This window comes from Antechinus flavipes, chromosome 3, assembly GCF_016432865.1.
Source record: "Antechinus flavipes isolate AdamAnt ecotype Samford, QLD, Australia chromosome 3, AdamAnt_v2, whole genome shotgun sequence".
In the NCBI taxonomy this organism is placed as follows: domain Eukaryota; kingdom Metazoa; phylum Chordata; class Mammalia; order Dasyuromorphia; family Dasyuridae; genus Antechinus; species Antechinus flavipes.
The window spans coordinates 626567979-626585646 of NC_067400.1; the positions used below are offsets into that span (position 1 = coordinate 626567979).

The 17668-nt window shown below is 38.3% G+C and overlaps 1 protein-coding gene across 1 annotated transcript; it reads right to left on the minus strand.

The window, feature by feature from the left end:
- Positions 1-4385: 4385 nt before the first annotated feature.
- LOC127556646 (zinc finger protein 184-like) lies at positions 4386-16611 on the minus strand. The gene is made up of 3 exons (XM_051989920.1): positions 15468-16611; positions 15084-15179; positions 4386-7525 (listed from the first exon to the last, which is right to left on the minus strand). Exons 1-3 carry the CDS (start codon positions 15619-15621, stop codon positions 6759-6761), a joined length of 1017 nt encoding a protein of 338 aa, XP_051845880.1. The 5' UTR covers positions 15622-16611; the 3' UTR covers positions 4386-6758.
- Between the last annotated feature and the right edge of the window lie 1057 nt (positions 16612-17668).

Sequence of the window (17668 nt, forward strand, 5' to 3'; positions counted from 1 at the left end):
CTCAATCCTGGACAAAGCCGGTGAGCTCTTCCTCCGAGTAATCCAGAGGTTAAAGGTCCCCACGCCCTTGCCCCATAGCTAGCCTCCAGCGAGGATTGTCCCAGTGCCATTTTACAAGTGGCAAATTTTCCATTTGATAAATGGTCAAAGGATATCAAACAATTTTCAGATGAAGAAATTAAAACCATTTCTAGTCATATGAGAAGGTGTTCTAAATCATTATTGGGCAGAGAAATGCAAATTCAGACAACTCTGAGATACCACTACACACCTGTCAGATTGGCTAGGATAATAGGAAAAGATCATAATGAATGTTGGAGGGGATGTGGGAAAACTGGGACACTGATGCATTGTTGGTGGAGTTGTGAACGAATCCAACCATTCTGGAGAGCAATCTGGAACTCTGCTCAAAAAGTGATCAAACTGTGCATATCCTTTAATCCCGCAGTGTTTCTACTGGGTTTATATCCCAAAGAGATTATAAAGAAAGGAAAGGGACCTGTATGTGCCAAAATGTTTGTGGCAGCCCTCTTTGTAGTGGCCAGAAACTGGAGACTGAGTGATGCCATTAATTGGAGAATGGGTGAATAGATTGTGGTATATGAATGTTATGGAATATTATTGTTCTATAAGAAAAGATTAGCAGGATGCTTTTAGACAGGCCTGGAGAGACTTATGGGAACTGATGCTGAGTGAAATGAGCAGAACCAGATTTTTGTACACGGCAACAAGAAGATTATATGATGATCAATTCTGATGGATATGACTCTCTTTAATAGCAAAGTGATTCAGGCCAGTTCCAATGATCATGGGATGAGAGCCATGTGTACCCAGAGAGGACTGTGGGAACTGAGTATGGATCACAACATAGCATTTGTTGTTTGCTTGCATTTTGTTTTTTTCTCATTTTTTTCCCTTCTTGATCTGATTTTTCTTGTGAAGCATGATCTTTGTGGAAATATGTATAAGTACCGCACGCTAACCAATTGCGCCACTGGAGCTTCTGTGGAAATATGTATAGAAGAATTGCATATGTTTAATCTATATTGGATTACTTGATATCCAGGGGAGAGGGTGGAGGAAAGAAAGAGAAAAATTTGAAGCACAAGGTTTTGCAAGGGTGAATGATGAAAATTATGTATGTTTTGAAAATAAAAAACTTTAATAATTAAATTAAATTTTAAAAAAATTCAGTGGCAAGGATTCACCAGTCACTTCCTGAAAGAGACCCCAAAATGAAAACTCCAAAGAATATTGTAGCTAAATTTCAGAATTATCAGATGAAGAAGAAAATACTGCAAGCAGCCAGAAAGAAACAATTAAAATATTGAGAAGCCACAATCAGGATTATCTAGGAACCTATCAGCTTCCACTTTAAAAGATTGAGGGACCTGGATTATGATATTCTGAAGGGCAAAGGAACATGGATTGTACCAAGAATCAACTATCCAATGAAATTAAGCATTATCTTTCAGGGAAAAACATAGACATCTAATAAAACAAGTGAATTTCATTTATTTCTGATGAAAAGGCTAGAGCTGAATAGAAAATTTGATCTTCTTTAACAAGTTTACATCCTTATATGAGAAGATAATGTTTAGCTTTCAATATGGTATACTTAGAGGGTGTAGGTATAATTTGATTTTGTAATGATATAAAAAAGAAACTAGAGCTGCAAAAGGGATTGTACTGGAAAAAGAGGAAAGGAGAGATAAAATGGAGTCATTTACATCTTATGAAGAGGCAAAAAAAGACCTATTACAATTGAGGGAAAGAAAGAAGGGGGATGAGCATTTTCTGGACCTTACTCTCATCAGATTAGTTTCAAAAAGAGAATAGCAGACACATTTAGCTCAGAGAGAAAGTTGTCTCACCCTAGAGGGAAGTAGGAAAGGAAAAGAGAAAGGGAAGGGGGAGGTTAATGAAGGGAGAACAGGAGTAGAAGAAAGAAAGTATAAGAAAGGGGGAGAATGTAAAAGGAAAGAGCTGTTTGAGGAAGGTGGTCAGAAGGAAAACACTGAGGAGGGGAAGGGGGAAAGGAGAGAGAAAAGTAGAACTTGGAGGAAATAAGATGACAGGAAATTCAGAGTAATTTCAACTGTGAATGTAAATGGGGTGAATTCTCCCATTAAACAGAAGCAGATAGCAACCTGGATTAAAAGCCAAAATCCTACAATACAAAAGTTCAGTGGCTGGAACACAGAATCTAGAATCAGGAAAATCTGTTTTCAGACACTTGCTGCGTAATCCTGAGTAAATCAGTTAACCTCTATTTGCCTCAGTCCTTCATCTGTAAAATAGGGACAGAGTAGGGAAGAAAATGGCAAATTACTCTAGTATCTTGGCTAAGAAAACCCCATGGACAAAGTCCAAAGTTCATGGGGTCACAGAGGGGCAGAAATAACCAAACAGACAATTCAACAACAAAGCTTTTGTTTATTTTAGTGATGTAACAACTGAAATACAACCATTCCCCTGTACATACATCCTGGGAACACAAATATCACCTTGGTCTCTAGGGAGAGTGAATTCAGTCTTAACCAAATTTCAACCCAATCTCACACTTAAAGGAAGGGCATCACTACTGACTGAGCCCTTGCCTCAGCTACTGCTGGGTTGGCTCTCATAGATTGTTCTTTGGGGCCCCAAAGTCGCTGGGCAGAGATCCTGGCAGACTCTACTGAGTAGTTCATTCCCCTGGCCTTTCAACACTCATAAAGTCACAGCCCTGATCTTACTCATCTCTAAGAACAACTACAAAGGCAGAGAACCAAGGGCCAGCCTCAGATGAGGAAGGGCTGACTTCCTTCCTGAGCATGGTCTCTCTCCTAGCAGCATGCTTCCAGGCAGTAAGAAGTCACCAGGGGCAGACTGTAGGTGACAAAGCCTACACCACCAAAAAGGCTCCTATTCACCTCATTCATTTAGCTGACTGGTACTAGTGTTTACCTGTGCTCCAAAGCCCTTACAGATGACAGTGAGACAGAGCTTGCAAATGCTATTAATCCTTAGTTTTAGAGAACATGAAGAAAATAAATGTTTCTGGTCTGTCAGGAACAGGAAAGGATGTGGGGAAAGGAGGAGGAGGAAGATCAGAACCAGAAATCTCACAATCTGGCTCTGAGAAGTGGGGCCAGCCACTGGACATAAATGCTTCCTGTGGTGAAGGGGTGAATGTAATGGGGCGAGTCCTTCTGAGATGGTATGAGAAACAGCTAATGCAGTGACTGTGCAGTGGACTGACCTCAGCAGCTCTTCTGCACTCAAGGGGTTGATGAGGCTGTGCCAGTAGAAACTTGGGTCGCCTCTGGAAATGCAAAACTTCCTAAGTCTTTAACCATATCCCATCAGTGATTTACAAAATGGCTGTATTGATTATAATTGCTTGTGTCTTTAATATTTGAGGGGTCTTCTTGGCAAAGATACTGGAGAGATTTGCCATTTTCTTCTTCAGCTTATTTTACAGATGAGTAAGCTGAGACAAACAAGGTTAAGTGATTTGCCTAGCATCACATACCTAATGTCTGCAGCCATGTTTACTTGGATCTCTAACGCTGGACTCTGTGCTCTCCCCACTGTGCCACCTGAATATAATGGCAGATGGTCTATTTTTAGATAACTATGCTGTACGATTTACAACTCTGATCATCGACAATGAAGTTAGCCCATTAGACTCCAGATTCGAGAAGAGGGTTAGAAAAAATGTACCCATAAGATATTATGGGGATCCTATCAACATAAAACTGTAAATTATGTATATAAAAAGGTCTGTATCTGATGCCATACCATAAGCTACTGCTATTCACTCTCTATCTCACAGTTCTGTGTTCCCATCATTCCTCTGGGGACACTAGTGTGTTCAAGGCAGTCTTGACTTAAAGGGAAGCTATTATACTCCAGGTATGGGGACAGATAGAAGGGTCTCACTTTTTTCCCCCTAGAAGCTCTAAGGAGTGAAGGGATGGACCATGGAACAGTGATTGGCTGAAGGTGGGGATGATGCATTCTCCACAAATTCATATGGGTTGGTTTCCCTAGGAACACAATTGGTTAGCGATGCCCAGAGAAAGACCTGTTGGACACAAGTCCATTGTCTGAGTCTAACAATAGTTTTAAATTTATCTTAATTGCTACCAATTCTTAATTCAATTTGCTGAAAGAGTGGATCTGAAAGGTTGGACAGGTATGAAACTCTTCTCCAGACAAACCACAGAAAAGAATATTTGAATACTCTTTTGAAGCTTTCTACTTGTAGGTTGGGTTGGACAATTCCTGGAGGAAGACAAATAAGATAGACCCAGGAGAGTGAAAGGGAGCCAATTTTTATTCACTGGGCTGAGAGGGTGAAGGAACCCAGATGGAGCCATAGAACAAAATGTCCTACTAAAATCCAGTTTCTTTTTATTCATATATTTTGTTATGCTTAATTTTTTATTCTTCCCTTTTGTTTTTACAGATTCAACTTAATGTTCCACTCCCTTGCAACACTGAAAAACCCTTAAGCTGCAAAGTCATGAGAGAAATCACGTTTAGCATTAACAATGGACACCATACACCAAAAGTAAGTTTATAAATACAAGGATCGCATATAGAAGGTCATATAATAAATAACTGCAACAGAGAAGGAAACATTTTTCATTACTGGAGATAGGGAGCTTAGGCAAGGGATGGATTCACGACTTTCAAAAAGACAGAGCTGTTGATACTTTCTTCAAATATGCAGACAAGCAAAACAGGAAAGCGATTAGTTTAGTGGATGATCTTTTTTGGAAAGATCTTGAAAGGCTCAATGGGCTGAATACAACAAGGTGAAATCTAGTAAGGAAACTTTAAAAGTCCCATTTGGATTTAAAAAAAATCAACTTCAATAGTATAAGATAGGAGAATGGATAGAAAGCAGCTGTGAAAAATAAATGGGCATGTTTGGAGTGTGATGTGGCAGCCACAAACATAACATGACCATGGGCTAATGAAGAGGGCTGTAATTTCCAGAAATGGGGAGATGAGTTTGGCTTATTCTGCCCTTGTCAGACCCCATCAGGAGCACTGAATTCATCTCTTGGCACCAGGATTTAAGAATAACAAGGTGGAAAGTGTCCAGAGGCAGGTCCTAGGGAATGGAGAAAGCATAAGCATCTATTAAGCACTTATGTGTCAGGCACTGGGCTAAATGCTCTACAAGCATTCCATCCTTGGGTCCTCACCACAATGCTGGGAGTTGGGTGCTATTATTGCCACTCGACGGTTAAACAGGTAACAGCTGTTAAGTAACCTGTCCAGGGTCACACAGCTAGGAGGCCGGATTTAAATGACAGCAGGCCCAGTGTTCCCTCCACTGCTCCACCAGGGTCTATCAGCTAGAAGAGCTGGGAGCCACATTAAGTTCATGATAAATCAAATGACAGAGGGATGTGGGGAGAATATGATAGTTGTTTTCAAGTATTTGAAAGCCTCCTAATGTGGAAGAACTTATTTTGTTTGGTCTCAGAGGGAATAGAAGTGCACAAGAGTGGGACAACTTCAAGAAGTGATGGGTCCCCTCTCCCTGGGGGTAGGTGTTACAGTGGGGATCCCTTTCACTTATGGTCTAAATGGCTGCTGAAGTCTCTTCTGACTCAAATTTCATGACTGTATAGATGGGATCAATTTAAGAGAGGCAACTTTGATTATATGAAATGGAAAAGTTTATATATGTGCACAATAGAAACAGTTAACAGGGGACAGGGAGTGGAAATGACACAAACCTCTGATAAAGGACAGATATTCCTCATTTTGGAGATGAGAACTAAGGCTTAGTGAGACTAGGTGCTTTATCGAAGGTCATGTTACTTAGATGAACTTTGAACCCAAGTTCTCTGATTATGCAGGCCCTTTCTCCCCAGTGTGAATGCTTTCATGTTTAGTAATGTCTCTAGACAACCCAAAAGATTCCTCTGTATTTATCACCAATAGATTCTCTCTAGTATGAATTCCCTTTTGTGCAGAAAGCTGATCAGGCTGAGGTAAAGCTCTCTCTGTTATATTCAAATGTTATTTTCCAGTAGAAAATCTCATCTTTAGCAAGTTCGACATGCTTTTGTAAGATTGCTTGTATTCACTGCTTTCAAAAGGTTCCTCTCCAATGATCACTCTTATGGTCAGTTAGATCTCCATGTTGTTCCAAGGTGTACTACATAATTAGAGCCAAAGATTTTCCCTTTATCATGAAAGCTCTTATACTCAGTGATTTAAAGGATTTCCCATAAACGTTACACTACAAAGGTTTTTCTGCAGTATGACTTCTCTTATGGGTAGCAAGGTCTCCACTCCACCTAAAAGCTTTCCCACATTCACTACATTGAAAGGGTTTCTCTCCGGTATGGATTCTCTTATGTGCAGTAAGCTTTATACTTCTTCTAAAGCATTTCCCACATTCATTACATTTAAAAGGTTTCTCTCCAGTATGAATTCTCTTATGCACAGTAAGATTACCACTCTGTTGAAAGGATTTCCCACATTCATTACATTCAAAAGGTTTCTCACCTGTATGAATTCTCTTATGTTTCGTAAGATATCCAGAACACCTAAAGGATTTCCCACATTCATTACAGGCAAAGGGTTTTTCATTGGTATGAATGATCTTATGTTTAGTAAGGTATACAGAACACCTAAAGGACTTCCCACATTCATTACATTCAAAAGGTTTCTCTTCAGTATGAAGTCTTTTATGTCCAGTAAGGTGTCCAGGCTGTTTAAAGGATTTCCCACATTCATTACATTCAAAGGGTTTCTCTCCAGTGTGAATTCTCATGTTTAGTAAGATCTCCACGCCATCCAAAAGATTTCCCACATTCATGACATTCAAAGGGTTTCTCACTTGTTGGGCACCTCTTATGGTTAGTCAGGTCCCCACAGAACCCAATAGATTCCCCACATTCACTATATTCAAAGGGTTTTTTCCCAGTGTGATTTTTTTTATGTTTACTTGGGTCTCCAGAACAGCTAAAGGATTTTCCATTTTCATTATAATGAAAGGGTTTCTGTGTAGAAGGAATTATTGGATCATTTGTAAAGGATGAATTGCTACTAAATACTTTTCCATTTTCATACAATTTTTCCTTACTATTTTTCTTTTGATGTTGAGTAAGATCTGAATGACAACTCAACGGTTTCCTGCAATTGTGATACTCATAAATTTTTTTCTCAGCTGAGAGTCCATTCAATTTACTTTTATCTAAGCCCTGTTTGAAGCTTTTTCCATATGTACCACATTTCCTCCTATGAACTTTGTGTTTTGGAACAAGAACTGACTCCTGACCAAAGGCATTACTTGTCTTAGCCTTAAACTTGGAAGCTTTCCTGTGGATGATTTTCACTTGCTGGGATTGTTTTTCATGCTTGCCATTTTGTTGCTCTAAGTTTATATTACACTCCCACACTTCGGCAAACTTGGAATCCCAGGGATTCTGGAGTGGGTCTCCCACAGAAATGGGGAAGTTTGGAGTTGTCTCTGTTGTTGCACACCTAGTCTCTGAACTAAGGTGCTCTGAAAGAAAAAGTAAAAGTATGAATATATGTAGTATTTTTTGTAAGGAAAGAAACATCAAAGAAAATTATCAACAATCTAAAAATTATATAAGCTACTTAGAACATATTGAAGGCTAAGATAGAGACCATATATCTTAGTCTTCAATATGCTCTTTATTAAATCATTTCAGATATTCTGAATATTAAATGCTTTAGAATACAGAAAAACATTGTGTTTTTCAACATAGAATAACTGCTGATAATCTTTAGAAAAATGTCTAAACTGTTTCATGTGCAATCATCTTTTATTATACCATGCTAAGTAAATTTCTGTTTTATCTCAAAAATTAAAAAAAAACACATACACACACACAACATATAAGCTTTCAATAGAGACTAATAGGCAAATATCTGGTGAGTTGAATCTTGTATAACCTAAAAACTGATGTTTTCCCGATTGTTTGAAAAGAAAATATTGACTACTAAGACTCATTATGAGTATATTAAGAAAACCTTTAGAAAATAAGACCTTTTGTCTTAAATTAATACAATATCTCGACTGGTTTATTACTGAATGAAATTTGTAGCAAAGCATTTGACAAAATCTCTCAAGGTAATTATTAAGACAATTTAGAAAACACGTGATAGACAAAAGGTCAAATAAGTATTGATTGTTTAAGATAACACCCCCCAAAAGACTTGGGAGGGAAATGTAATGGAGGTCTCTAGTGTAATGCTTTAGGACTCTATTATTCAACACATTTATCAATCTGCCTAAAAGTATCAATACCTTCCAAGGTTTTCATGTAGCTTAGGCAGATTTCTAGTCACAGAGCTAACAAGACCTGAGTTCAAGTCTTGCTTCTGACATATACTAGCTACATGAATTTGGAACTCTGGGGACAGGTCACAACCTCTGAGTGTTTCAGTTAATTGCCAACCTAACTGGTAGTTGCAGTTTGTTCATTTAAGACTTCCCTTAACCAATATAAACACAGGTCCTGACTGTATTCCTCCCTAAGAACATATGGAAGACAAGTTGATCAAGTCTAAAGATGATGAAATAAGAACTAACACATACATAACAGCTACTGTGTGCCAGGCACTATACTAAATGCTTTACAAACATCTCATTTGATCCTCACAAAATCCTTGGGATGTAAAGGTTATTAAGCCCATTTTAGAGGAAATTGAGGCAAACAGATTGTAAATGACTTGCCCAGATTCACAGAGTATCTGAGGGCTGATCTGACTCCAAAGCTAATGCTGGATTCACTCGAGTTACTTAGTTGCTAATGCAATAGAAGTCTGAATTAAGATTTCAAAAACTCTCCACTACTAGAGAAATATGCTATTAAAAAAAACCTCAAGCCACAAATTAACCAGAATCAACTCTGCAGTTAGGTTCAAAACAGCAGATAAATTAGTACAAGATGGGAGAGTGGGTTCTGTTCATAAGTTTAATTTGAATGAAGCTAATGTATTCTGTGGCCATTAAAAAGCTAACACATACTTATGGAGAGAGACAGAGACAAAGACAGAAGAGAGACAAAGACAAAGTAAAAGACATCTTTCTGTGTCTGTGTGTATATTGCAGAAACTAAACAGATTATTGTACTATTATTCTAATTATTCTAATGTATTATTATCTTGACTAGATCACATTTAGAATATGAATTCAGGTCTAGGAACCATATTTTTTAAGAGGAATAAGAACTGACTGTAATATGTCCGGGGGAATAATAGCAAAAAAAGTGATTCTGTTTCTGGGACCAAAGTAAATTTGTTTTGTTTGTAGAAAGCCTAGCAAGGATAGAAGAGTTCTACTGCCACTTTGCCCTCTGGAGCAGTAGAGGGCAATCCTGTCTGGGTTTCCGTGGCTATTTTGACACAGAGCACAGAACGGGATGGGAAGCACAAACACAAGGAAGACACCGTCTGCTGTGTGCCTTTTGCAGCATGGACTGCAGAGCGGGAAGGGTTTCTGGCCATCAGCTAGACTAGTGAAGGCCCAGAGGAAACTCCATGATGGTTCTTCCCTGAAGTCATTCACCCCCTCTGCAAGCAGTCCATTCTTTCTGTACTCGGCTCCTTCTACCTGATGCAGGTCTGGTTTGGGTTTTCCCTCGCTCTGTGCTTTGACTTGGATGACCGCTCAGGACGTCTCCACCTGGCTCCCCATCTCTGTTCACTTGGGCCTCTCCTCCAATGGCAGACTTGGGCTCCTGAGTCTCCCTTCCTTTCCAGCTTCCCTTCCTCTCCTGTTTCCACTAGTAAGCCTAAGAACACAGCAGTCCAAGGGGGAGGTTCAGGGCACAATGGCTGACATCTCCTTTACTCCTGCAGCCGGAACCCACGGCAGGAAGAGGGGCAGCCCAGGGGTTCAAGCCCTGCTTGCAGCTATTTTGCCTGCTCAGTTTGCTCGGCTCTAGCCCTTGCCTCCCGGGATGGTTGTGAGGACCGAATGCAGACATGTTTGTGTGGCTCCCTGAGGCACCAGTGCCAGGAACAAACGCACCCTCTCCCACCAGCCCTTAATGCCCTGCACCCCAACCTCCCCTTTCAGTCGTGCCAGACAGTTCTTCCTCTTCAGTCTGTTTGCAATGGCTACTCCTTCAGGCTTAGATGCCCTCCCTAGTTACCTCAGCCTCACAGAGTCCTTGTCTACAGATGTCTGTCCACCCAAATATATAGACATACAGAGATGGAATATCTCTGTGTGCACGTATATGTGTATGTATAATAGAGATTTGTGTGCACACAAGCAGGTGCACATTATGTATTTAACATCATCGTTGTGATGCTATACATACACACACACACACACTTATTTGTTTTCTTCTCTGTTAGAATACAGACTCACCATTTTAAGAAGGGATTTTCATTCTTTATAACTACATCCCTAGTGACTAGGCAACATTTAACAAATACTTCTTGATTAATTGACCAAATTGGAGGAAAAAACTGGAAAAGAAATGAAAGCTATGAAAGAACTGGAAAGGGAACTAAGCAAAAAAAACAAGCAAAAGACAACCAGAAAATCAGAAATTGGTGTTGTCATGAGACAAGAAGAAATATTAAATGCAAAGTCAAAAGAAGAAAGTGTGGGGCCACTAGATAGTGCAGTGGATAGGGCACCAGCCTGGAAATCAGGAAAACCTGAATTCAAATCTGGTCTCAGACACTTAACCCTTCCTGGCTGTGTGATCCTGGACAAATCACTTAACCCCAATTGCCTCAGTCAAAAAAAAAAAAAAAAGTGAAAAGTAGGTTACAGTAAAAGTAACTAACCCAGAGAATAGACCAAGGAGAGAGAACTTAAGCATCATGGACTATCTGGAAGCTATAAGCAAAAAAAGAGCCTAGACATAATATTTCAAGAAAAATTGTCCAGGTATTTTAGAACCAGAGGACAAAGAATTCACTGGTCACCTCATAAAAGAAAACCCGCAAAATAAAAACTCTCAGGTACAGTGCTAAGTGATGACACAAAAAAGAGGTAAAAGACACTTCATGATTTCCAAAAGATTGATGATGAAGAGTGCTACCCATTTCTTAAGATAGTAGTGAGAAACTCGGGATGCAGATTAATTCATATTTTTAAATAACCAATGGAGGAATTAGTTTTGCTTGACTGTGCATATTTCTTAGAAAGGTTTTTCTCTCTTTTTCTCCCCCCCTCAGTGAGGGAGGAAATGAAGAAGGGAGAAAAAAATGATTTCATAAAAGAAAAATTTTAAAAAGACATTAAAAAAAGGAAACATTATGACAGGAGGAGAAAAAAACTGGCAATAGTCTGATACAAATCCTGATTTGGGAAGTGCAAAATATAAAGGATTCAAATAAAAAAAGATAAGAAACTTGAGACTTCCCTTTAACAAGTAGGTCCACTAAAGATGAGAAAATGTCCAAAGAATTGGGATTCTAAGGACATAAAGAATAGATCCAATGGAAAAGACAAAGGGAGTTGGATAAAAAGACCGATCATAATGCATAAAGATAACCAAATTGGACTTTGAAGGAAAACTAAAACAGGAAGAATACAAAACCTGGTATGATCCCATTTAAAAGTATGCTATAGCTCAGAAGAAACTAAGGTAGCACGGAAAGCCATCGACAATAAAAAGGGTTTTTTAAAAGCTCCACTGAGGAAAAGTAGAACATCAAAAAGACATTCAAGATGGCTATTCAAGATAGAAAAGTGAAAAGAGAAAGCAGAATTGTTTCCTTTGGCAAGCATATTAGTTTGAAAAGACAAGAACAAAAATCTTAAAATGAGTAGATGACCAAGATAAGGAGATAGTAAAGAAATTAATGAGTTAAAATGTACCAAGTTTAAAACAACTAAACCTACAGTTAATGTGGCAAAAATGATTGTTGGGTCATTAATAATAATATCAGGAAAAGGGGTATAGTAAAGAAACATAGGTAAAGTATTAACACTGACACTTTCAGTGTGACCACAGGCAAATGACTTGGGGTCTCTGAACCTCCATGTCTTCACCTCTAAAGTAGGGATAACACTGCCTTTAGTATCTACATAACAAGATTATGAGGCTTAATGTCTAAAGGGGCATATGTATGTAATATATTTTAAAGCACTTTAATGGAGTCTAAAACCTATAAGCCAATTCATTTGATCTTCATTCTTGGAGAACTCTAAGGCATTAGACTGGGATGACTTCACACCTCTCAGATTGGCTAAGATGACAGGAAAATACAATGAGAAATGTTGGAAGGGAAGTGGGAAAACTGGGATACTGATACATTGTTGGTGGAACTGTGAACGGATCCAATCATTCTGGAGAACAATCTGGAACAATGCCCAAAAGCCTATCAAACTATGCATACCCTCTGACCCAGCAGAGCCATTACTGGTTCTGTATCCCAAGGAAATCACAAAGGAGGGAAGAAAACCCACAAGTGCAAAAATGTTTGTAGCGGCTCTTTCTGTGGTAGCAAAAAATTAGAAAATGAGTAGATGTCCATCAATTGGGGAATGGCTGATTAAGTGGTGGTATACGAAAGTGATATTATTACTTCTTATTACAATTATTGTTCTATAAAAAATGATAAACAAGCTAAAAAAAAAAAAAAAAAGGCCTGGAATGATTTACATAAACTGATGCCGAGCGAAAAAAGCAGAACCAGGAATACATTGTACAAAGTAACAGCAAGATTGTGAGATGATCAACTATGAAAGATTTGGTTCTTCTCAGCAGTTTAGTGATCCAAGGCAATTACAATAAACTTTGGATAGAAAACACCATCTGCATCCAGAAATAGAATTATGGAGATTAAATGTAAATGAACACATGCCATGTCACTTTTTCTTTTTTTTTTTTCCTTCTGTGGTTTTTTTCTTTTGTTGTGATTTTTCTCTCCTAATGTGATTCAAAAAGAAATGTGTACTTAAAAATCCCTGCTCAAATGATGATCTATCATATCTATGTAAATATAAAGAAAATCACAGATAATAAGAAAAAAATTAATTAAAAATAAAAAAGAATGGGATGAATAGGAAGACTCCAGAAAAGGAAGCAGTGATTATGAAGGATCAACCAGTAATGTTTCAACAAGGTTGTATGTTTTTTTGCAAGCACTATTAAACTGGTAAATCAAGTGAATATTATACATATTAACTGTTGATGTTTCAACAATGTTTCTTAGGCTATTCTTATGAAAAGATGAGAAGTGGGTTAGGTGGTAACACAATTAAGGATCCTTGGAATTAGTCGACTCATTAGTTGGACTTCAACATGGGTCCATGGAGATTTGGAAGTTGCCCAACGAAGTGCTTGGAACCTATATGTGGTAATGCGCTATCTACCATTTTTATCAATGATTTGGATAGGGATGGACGGAAGTTTACTAATGACAGAATGCTAGCTTGGATAATAAATACCAATTTGGATTGAATGGTTGGAATTACACATCATTTGAACGAGATTAAATTAGGGGACATACATCTGTGATTTCATTTCCTGGCAAGAAAACTCCCTTAAATAAATCTTGTTAGGCACTTTTATACTCGAAGAGAGCCACTTGAAATCCTGAGTGATTAAATGACTTGCCCAGGATGACCAAAGCAATTCTGTAGAAGGGACTTGAGCCCAGTTGTTCCTGCCTACCAAGGCCAACTTTATTTAGTGTGTACCATAAAGCTAATATAAAATGAAATCTCTTGGGGATAAATATAATCTTATTTTTTTAAAATTAAGCTTGATATTTGTAAGATGGCCAAACAGCTGTAAGATTGGGGAGGAAGGGGAAGTATTTCAGTGGGATCACCGAAAGAGGAAAAGATCCATAAATACAAAAATCTTAGCAGCCCTTTCCAGCTGTGCCCATCAATTATGAAATGGCTGAACAAATGATGATATCTGAATGTTCTAAGTGGATACTTCTAGTTAAAAATATGAAGGATTTTAAAAAGTGTCTTTTTGACTTTCCACTATTTTATCACCTTCATCTCATCCAACTCTTGCAATCCAGGACTTCCTCCAAGATTCAACTAAAGTGCTATTTTGGCATAAATGTAAACTCTTTCCCCAACTACCAATTTTCTGGCTCTATGGACCAGTTAATAGAATGCTCTCATATTCACTATCTGCCTAAGTTATGTATTCAACAGAATAAAAGTTCCGCATATATTATGTACTTTATAAAGATTTCTTGACATGAATTAAGTGGAAAATAAATGACTTTATCTGAGCTTGGATACAAAGATGAGCAAAAATGTCAAGAACTATGAAGTAGTGGAAAGAGCTCAAGGCTTGCTGTAATCAAAAGGTCAAAATGAAAAGTTTTTCTGGGTTCCAGGCTCTCAGAAAGTATAATGATAAATTAGTTTTTGGAGAGGAACATCAAAGATAGGAAAAAACCATCAATTCCTGCTGAATGACTCAAGGGAGAAATCTGACCTTCTTATGGGGACATGCTAGAGGTCTACTAGTATTAGAAGGGCTGTCACAATGAGGGACTAAATTTGTTATGCTTACTCCCAAAGGGCAAAGCTACGAGTGATTTATACTTGATGTCAGGAAAAAACATGAATAATAACTATGAGAGCTGTTCAAGAGTAGAATGAATGGGCTGCCTTGGGAAGTGGTAAGATTCCATCTCACTGAAGGTATTTATGCCCCCAAACTAGCAGTTATAATGTAGTCTAGATTTTCCTTTAAATATTCCCTGACAGATAATGTTGTAAAAAAAATCCCTAGGCATGGGTTCTGTCAATAAAAAGTTATAATTATTAAAAAAAATAAAAAATTAATTAAAAAAAGATTGAGAAGCAAACAAATAAATAAATATTCCCTGACAATTCTGAGACCACATTTTAAATTTTGGCTCCCAGGGCCTATTTCCTAATCTATACAAGGTGGTGGAAATTATATCTAAGGTCTGGTCCAGAGATAACATTCTATGATCTAGTGGAAACTGATTTGTTGACATCAAAAGGAGTGTTCACAGGTAAGCTTTCTCCTGGTCAAATAGGAACATATATCCACGAATAACCAGAAAACTAGAGCTATTCCTTGTGGTGACTCCCACCTGCCTTATTTTTAATCACCCACCTGGAAAAGTGCCTCCTGGGATGGCTCTCTCTGGAATCCATGGTGCTCCTCCTCTTTCCAAAAGGAAGATAATACCTGGTTTGCTAACAGCGAGCCCTGCTCAGGGGAAAGAAATGGGAAAGTGCTTTGAATAGTCTCTCGGGGTTCGTTTCCTCATCTAGAACCTACGGATTTGGGATCAGGTAATCTCTAAGGTTATCCCTTCCAACTCTAAATTTGAGATCCTCTGAGCCCTAATAACACACATCTGGAATATTCCTGCTATTCAAGCCAGCTGAGCCCAGGAAAGTAAGCTAAGCCCTGGAGACAACGCAAAGGCTCCAATAAGAATGTGAAACTATCCCAATAAGCAAATTTGGAGTTAAAAAGGAAAGCTGTCGTTACCCAGAGAGACAAGATTCCTATAGTTCTCCAGCATCACATCCCTGAACAAGTTCCTCTGAGCAGAATCCAGGTGCTTCCACTCCTCTGGAGTGAATTCCACAGCCACATCCTTGAAGGTCATTGATTCCTGAAACATCAATACATTCCTCTTCATCCAGGGATCCTCAAACACATGACCCTTGGGGGAAGCCCAAGCAATTAACCAGATGTATATGCAGGGATGTATATCTTTCACAAGAGTTCAGAGTCTGGAGTATGTCTCACCTAAGCAATACCTCTGGTAAGACAATTATTCTGAATCAGTACCCTATCCCACCCTCAGGGAAATTAGTTTTCTTCACCTTGTATATGTTTGTTATTTACTGTGCTAATAGAACTAACAGAGCAGAGTCCTAGTGGATCTATCAATAGGCATTCATAAGCACGTATATGCCCAGGGACCAGGGACACAAAGACAAAAGGAATCATCGCTCAACTAACATGGGACTTTAAAGTGCTATCCTTGGAGGTAGAAATGGAGTCTATTAGGGAGGAACTACTTAGCTACAAAATAAATATAAGGAGGCACTTGTAGCTATAGTTGATTGGAAAAGGCAGTAGTACTTGATCTTAGCTCCAAAGGAGATGTGAGGAGAGTGCATTCCATATACAGGGTGTTATATGAACATGGTAGATGGAGTCCATTATGTCAGGAACATGTCAGAAAGCTGATTTGGTTGGATCAGATAGTACACATAGGGGAATAATATATAAATATTCAAAAAACATATGTTGGAGCAAGGTGGCAAAGAGATCTCAATGAGCCACAGAGGAACCAATATTTTATCCTAGGAGTAACAGAAAGTCAGAGTTCTTAGAGAAGGGATCTAATACTGTTATAAATGTCCTTTGGGAAAACCACATTGGCAACTGTGGAGGCTGGATTGGAGAGAGAGACTTAAGGAATACCAATGGTATTCCAATTTATATACCAATGGTATATAAATGATCAAAGAACTACTTTATTAAGTACAACTAAGTGCTTAACTTTGTATTACACGCTATAGTATGATCACAAAGCAGGGTTCACAATTTTCACTTTGTTTGGAACTTGAAAAATGGAACCTCTACAAAAGCAGCTGTACAATCGACTGGTTACACTTAAACTGTTGCTACATTTCCAAAACCATCAGCACCAATGGAGAACTCCAGACGGTGTCATGGTAACAGAAATTATACAGACAAAAGTATCCAGAAGCTGTTATTTCAACCCAGAGTATAGAAAGAATCAAGCCTGCATAGTGAAAGTTGTACTGTTCAAAGAGGGCTTCAGAACTCCATCTGGAAAGATCTCAGAATAACAATGCACTGATGTATTTTAGAAGTCATTGTGTTACAATACTATATGATGATAATTCTGATGGATGTGGCCCTCTTCAGCAAGAGATGAACTAAATCAGTTCCAATGGAGCAGGAATGAATCGAACCAGCTACACCCAGCCAAAGAACTCTGGGAGATGACTAAGAACCATTACACATTATTCCCAATCCCTATATTTTTGTCCGCCTGCATTTTTTATTTCCTTCAGAGGCTAATTGTACACTATTTCAGAGTCTGATTCTTTTTGTACAGCAAAATAACTGTTTGGATATGTATCCTTATTTTGTATTTAATTTATACTTTAACATATTTAATACGTATTGGTCAACCTGACATCTGGGGGAGTGGGGGGGAGGGAGGGGAAAAATTGTAACAAAAGGTTTGGCAACTGTCAATGCTATAAAATTACCCATGCATATAACTGCTAAATAAAAAGCTATATTAAAAAAAAAAATCATTGTGTTCATCAATAAGGGGTTTGCATGGCCAAAGGAATCTGATTTTACCTCTCCGTATCTTAATTCCTTAAAAAAAATCTCTATTCTTATTTCCAGATATATTGCTACCCACTCCCCAACTCAGTGAGTCAGCCATGGGACAATGAATAAACAAGAGGGGAAAAAAAATGCAGCTCAGCAAAATCAATCGACAGAAACAAATTAAAAACATTCGACAATATAGGCAATATTCAATACCCATTGTTCAAGGAAAAGATGACTCTAGTGTGACCAGAGGTCAGAGGTCACCTTTCAGATTCAGATACCAATGCTTCCTGGATCAATTAAAAAGTCTTCCTTGCCCGTTGTGATAAAGATCTGCGAGAAAGAGAAACTGAGGCAAA